Raw genomic sequence first — 6,000 nt, 5'->3', positions numbered from 1 at the left:
ACCTTAATAACCTAAGGCAACTAAGCTAATAAATACTACTATAACACTAATAATAATAACCTAGCCTAGGCACTACTAAAAGCTAAATAATCTTAATAAAACTTTAGAGATAATAAGTAATAAGGTTATTATATAAGAAGAAAAGTAATTTCTATACTTTATATTTATATATACTACTATTTAGTATATTTTCTTAGTAAAAAAGAATAAAGTCCTTTAAGGGGGAGGCACTTATTATAAGACAAGTGCCTTATATAGTAAATAAATAAGTAGGATATAGAATTACCTTATTAGTATATATTTAGGTATATACCTAGGGGTATATATCCTATTACCTATTTCCTTCTATAAGGAAAGGTAACCTTAATAGACAACCTATACTAATACCTAGCTCTTGTCCTATGTTATTTATTTAGCTCCTTATTACTGTTTACCTTATTTTACTACTCTACTATTATATTTTACTTTTATACTATATTACTTTATATTACCTATTATAGCCTTACTCCTCCTATTAGATCTATAACAGCTAGTAGAAAGGCTATATTATTTATACCTTTAGTTATATTATATATATATATAAAAAAGGTAGTAAGTGCCCTTCTTATTCTATAAAAATAAAGCCTTATATAATAAAGGGTTACTTTATTAGTTATAGCTCTTTATATAGTTATATTTATTATATCTATATCCTTAATTAGAAGTAAGTTATCTATTACTATAATATTTATTTTTATAAAGAGAAAAAGAAGACTATTCTTTACCCTATTGCTAACGTAAATATTCTAGTAAATACTAACTATAAGGTGCTTTTTAATAAGCCTAACCTCTAGATTTAGTTTCCTAGCTAAGTCCTTAATTCTTACCTACTAGTTACTAAGACCCTATAAAACTAGTAGGCTAACTAAACTAATAGTAGTACTATTAATAGTAAGTATATTAATAATACTACCTATATAACTTTACCTCTAGAGGACACTACTATACCTACCTTATTATTTATTAATAAATAGCCTATAAATAAATAACTAAATAAATAAAATAATACCTTTACTAATAATAAGTTTTATAAGGTTATTTAATAGAAGGCTAACTACTTTCCTCTAGTTATAGAGGAGGATAAGCTAGACCTTATTATTAAGGCCTTTACTACTATATCTACTACTAAGTATATTACTACTAGTTACCTATATTACACTAGTATAGTAAAGCTACTTAGCTACTATTATAAGATAGTAAGCATCTAAAACTATAAGAAAAAGGTATATCTTTTAGCTAATATTTAAGTACACTAAGATAATTAAGGTTACTTTATTAGTACCTTTATAGTAGCTATATTATTAAAGGTACTACTTACTAATTATAATATACTTACTACCTTTAAGAAGGTAAAAAAAGGCTTACACTAGCACTATTAAAAATAGGCCTATAATACTAAGATCTAGTAGTTTAATAATAAGGAGGTGTATACCTTTATTAACCTTTTAACTAAAGCTAAAGTACTACTAAGTAAATAAGTATTTAATATTAAAACTAATATAAATAATAAAATTATATACTTTAAGGCCTAATAAGTAGTCTATAGTAACTTTAAGTAAGGTAATTAGTTATTATAAAAAGTATATATAGCTATAGCTACTACTACTACTATTTACCTCTTTTTTACTATTATTACTCTTTATAAATTAAAGTATAAAATATATAACTTTAATACTACTTTTTTTACTACCTTTGTTTTTACTAACACTAATGTCTATATTAAATAACTAACTAGTTATACTACTACTAATAACAAGGTCTAGTTACTTTAAAAGGCCCTCTATAGTCTATATAAGTTACTACTATAGTAGTTTATACTTATTAAAGGCAAAATAGAGAACATTAGCTTCTAGCTAGTTAAAGAAGAGATCTACCTTTTCTATAATAAAGACCTTAATACCTATGCCTTAATATATATTAATAATAATATAGTAGCTACACCTACTACTAAGATAACTAGGAAAGTATATAATATACTTACTAAGGTCTACTTACTAAAAGACCTTAGTAAGGCCTCTTAGTTTCTTAGCTTTTAGATTTAGTATTCTACTACTAATAAGATTTATATTAATTAATATAAGTATACTAAAGGTATACTTTATTACTTTAGTTATACTAACCTCTAGCTAGTTAAAACATTATTACTTACTAACAAAGACCTTCTTATTACTTAGAATAAAGATAACTATACTAACACTAACTAATAACTCTATATTAAATAGACTAGCTACCTTAACTAGTTAGCTACTAGTATATACCTAGATATTACTTTTATAGTTAGTAAGCTCTCTTAGGCTAATACTAGCCTATTACCTACCTATTAGGTAGCTATTAAGTACTTTTTTTACTACCTTAAAGGTACTACTTATTATAGTATCTTATTTAGTAAACTTAACTTCTTTACTAATATTAGCCTTTATACTATAGTAGATACTTCTTTTACTAATAATTACTTATTATAGGTATCTATAGGTAGTTATATTATCTACTTTACTAGCTTACTAGTAGCCTAAAAGTCTAAGTAATAGACCTTTATTACTTTAAGCTTTACTAAAGTAAAATTTATTAACCTTACGCTAGTAGTAATTACTATAAAGTAGATTTATTATTATACTAAATAGCTTCTTAGTTAACTACTAAATACTTTAATTATCTTTTTTACTAATAGTACTAATATAATAGTTAATATTATAAATCTCTTTAATAAAGTATAAACTTAAAGTATTAATATCTATTATAAATAGATAATCTAAGAGGTTTATATTTATAAGAATATTACCCTTTAACTTATTTATAGTACTAAGATAGCTACTAATAGCCTTATAAAGGCACTAGCCTTAAATAAACATAAGGATTTTATTAGATTACTAAGTATAGTAAATAGATTAGATTAATAAGTTATATAAGAATATAAGTAAACTATATAAATAATAAATTATATAGTTTATAGTTTATATAGGCTTATTAGTATATAAATAAATTATTACTAGACTAATAAGTAAATTACTAGCCTTTTACTAAAGTTATTATATACTTTAAAAACTCCTTAGATTTAGAGGATTTAAGGTTAGGCAGTTATTTACTACTATTGTTACAATATGCAGGAGTAGGCTAGCAGAGCCTAAGGGGGAGTGTTGGTGGAGGAGCCTATGGGTCACGTGACCTACCTCCACCTCCTTCTCGGCCAGCCTCTGCCCACTGCGGGCAGCCTACTCCTAGTTAGCTTCACATCACAGTTATCGCCAATATCAACGGATATTGCCTCACTTTGCTGCTCCCACATAGCCTTTCTCTCATCATGACTTAGAACAACTAAGGCTAGTAATGTCTTTGGGGAATCACGGCATGTGAGTCATGCAAGGCGTATGAAGAAACTTTTACGACAGGTCATGTTTATCAAAACCGGGAGGCTTATTTGTTTTTTTCTCATATCTCAATTTCTCTCCATCGATGATTTTGAGTCCCTCAGAAACACAATGCCTATCGCGCCGTATAGCCACCGTCGATGATGAAGTCGGCCCCAGTCGTGTAAGAGCTGGCATCACTGGCCAAGTACAGGTATATCCCTTTCAGCTCTCTCGGGTCGGCGTCTCTACGCAGCGGCGTCAGACCGAACCACTCCTCCTTCATCTCGAAAGGACAGTCACCCGACATGACGGTGTCGATGTAGCCGGGCGAAACCGAGTTGATCCGGCCTCCCCACTTGGCCCACTCAACAGCTAGCGACCGGGCGAGGTGAATCTGGAAGAGCTCGGTGTTAGCCCCCCCGGGGGGACGTCCAGCAATCGGCCGGATACAATACGTACCGTCCCCGCCTTGCACGCGTTGTAACAACTCTGCTCCTGCGGCACGTTGGCGGCGTGGCCGCTCATGGACGCGGTGATGATCCCCACGCCGCTCTTCTGGTCGCGGAAGACGAGCCCTGCAGCCCTCATGCAGTAGTACGCGCCGTCGAAATCCACCGCCCTCACACGGTTCCAGTCTTCGACCCCGTCATCCAGGCCCCCGGCTTTGGAGGGGACGCCGGCGTTGGCGATCATGACGTCTAGGCGGCCAAAGTCCTCGACGGCGTGCGCGACGGCGGCCTCGACGTCGCTGTAGCTGGTCACGTCGACCCGGTAGGCCTTGGTCTTGACCCCGAAGTCCTGGGTGATGCTTTCGGCGATGGTGATGGCCGCTTTAGACGTATGATACCAGATGGCGATCTTCAGGGGGAGGGGGGCGTCGGTATTAGCACTCCAGTCATTCATTCTTGGGAGGCATGCAGAGGTAATGCTCACGTTGGCTCCAGCTTCCGCAAGGCCCCTGGCGATCTCCGAGCCTATGCCTCCCGCTCCACCAGTGATGATGACTGTGCGTCCGTCTAGCCGAAACTGCTTGAAGACGCTGTCCTCGACTGGTGGGTTGGGAGCCCTGATGGACTTGGTTGTTCCATTTGTGCCGCCGTTGATTGTCATCTTTGACAAAGGCTTTCTGAGTAAAAGAGAATGGAGATGGGCTGCGTGTGTGCGGATAGAAAATCTGTTCTTTGACACGAACGTTGATTTTCATCCAAGATCTTCGGGGGAGCTCAAATAGAAGTCATGCAGTGCCATTGCAACAAGACGGAAGCTAGCATGACGGGGAACTCTTCCGAGTAAAGTGGTTGCAGACTAGGACTCCCCGGAACCCCAGTGCAATGTCCAGAGTTGGTCGCCAGACGGGATACTGTCACCCTTACCCCGGACATTCACTGCGTGTTTCACATGCCGATACAGGTCAGTGAAATATGCACCCAAGAATACGCAAGGCTTGGGGGGGGGGGTTGTTTAATGTCCGGACAGTCGAAAACCTCCGCTCTAACACGGAAGACAGGGGCATAGTTTGGTAGCTCCTCTACGCTATCAATCAGCAAATCGTACCTCCCCTCACTGTGCCTGGCGATGTATTCCCCGTTGACCATGTCGTTACTTTCCGCCCGAAGCAGTGCCTTTTCCATTATACCTTCAACTCCGGCCGCGACGTGTCGCGCGGCAACCCTGTTCCGGGCCAGCGTCGGCTCGACCCTCACAAGCCACCGATCGTCTACCAGCGGCACGACCCGGCTCCAGGGCCCCTCGTTCACGAGTAGGTAGTTCCCCTCGACGACGCAGACGTCGACGTCCGCTTCTATGGTGAGCCCACGAGGGACGGGATCCTTCAACTCGTGGTCGAAAGTGGGCGCCTGGACGGGGCGCAGGCCCGCAGAGGCCCGTAGCTGGCGGACGAGGCGGACGAGGCCCGGGCCGTCAAAGGTCCACGGCGCGCCGCGGCGGGCGACGGCCTCCGCGGCGTCGGGGAGCGCGCGCAGCGCCTCGAGAGGCAGGTGGAAGCCGTCGGCGGACACTACCACGGACTTTGGGCGGGGTTCCGGGGACGAGTCGAGTTCGGAGACCACGCGCCGCGCGATGGTGGTCTTGCCAGAGCCTGGTGGTCCAGCGAGCGCGATGATGAGTCGGGGATGCACGACGGCTGTGCCAGATGCAGATTGCCGCTTTTCGTTCCACTTGAGTAAGGTGTGCTGGACAAGGGCTTTGTAGGTCGATTCCATCGTGACTGGGCCCTCGTGTGAATGACCGATAATACCGGAAAACAGGATCCTCACGAACAAGGGGGGGGGCAAATATAGTCCAATGAATTCGGGCTTGCACCTGAAAAGGATAGTCTATCAGAATCGCTCTTCCTGTCATGGACACTGCGGCCCGACGTTGGTAACACAGCGGACCACAGTCGCCCGATTTCACTTCGGCCCCTCACGGCGGCCCCACGCCGGCCGGTGCGGCGGTACCCCGCGTCGACGTCACGGCCATGGCTCGGCTCCCCGCACAAATAAGACGACGGCAGGCTTGTGAGCTTTGAGAACTGGGCCTGCGCCGTCACAAGCTCCATCATCACTCAATCCGGGTTCCTCCCTCAAACCAAAGACTACATCCATCAAAGCAA

The 6,000-nt window shown here is 40.1% G+C and overlaps 2 protein-coding genes across 2 annotated transcripts; both read right to left on the bottom strand.

Annotated features, from left to right (window-relative positions):
- Positions 1-3,519: 3,519 nt before the first annotated feature.
- On the bottom strand, positions 3,520-4,496 carry LY79DRAFT_530137 (short chain dehydrogenase; the record flags this gene model as incomplete). Its single annotated transcript, XM_060556153.1, has 3 exons — positions 3,520-3,780; positions 3,846-4,244; positions 4,320-4,496. 3 exons carry the CDS (start codon positions 4,494-4,496, stop codon positions 3,520-3,522), a joined length of 837 nt encoding a protein of 278 aa, XP_060407106.1.
- Positions 4,497-4,638: 142 nt separating this feature from the next.
- LY79DRAFT_682917 (phosphoribulokinase/uridine kinase) lies at positions 4,639-5,955 on the bottom strand. The gene has a single exon (XM_060564599.1). The coding sequence runs from the start codon at positions 5,606-5,608 to the stop codon at positions 4,781-4,783; it is 828 nt and encodes a 275-aa protein (XP_060407105.1). The 5' UTR covers positions 5,609-5,955; the 3' UTR covers positions 4,639-4,780.
- Between the last annotated feature and the right edge of the window lie 45 nt (positions 5,956-6,000).

Source organism: Colletotrichum navitas (assembly GCF_030913465.1).
Source record: "Colletotrichum navitas strain CBS 125086 chromosome Unknown LY79scaffold_187, whole genome shotgun sequence".
NCBI classification, from domain to species: Eukaryota; Fungi; Ascomycota; class Sordariomycetes; order Glomerellales; family Glomerellaceae; genus Colletotrichum; species Colletotrichum navitas.
This window is presented reverse-complemented; position numbering and strand designations above follow the sequence as displayed.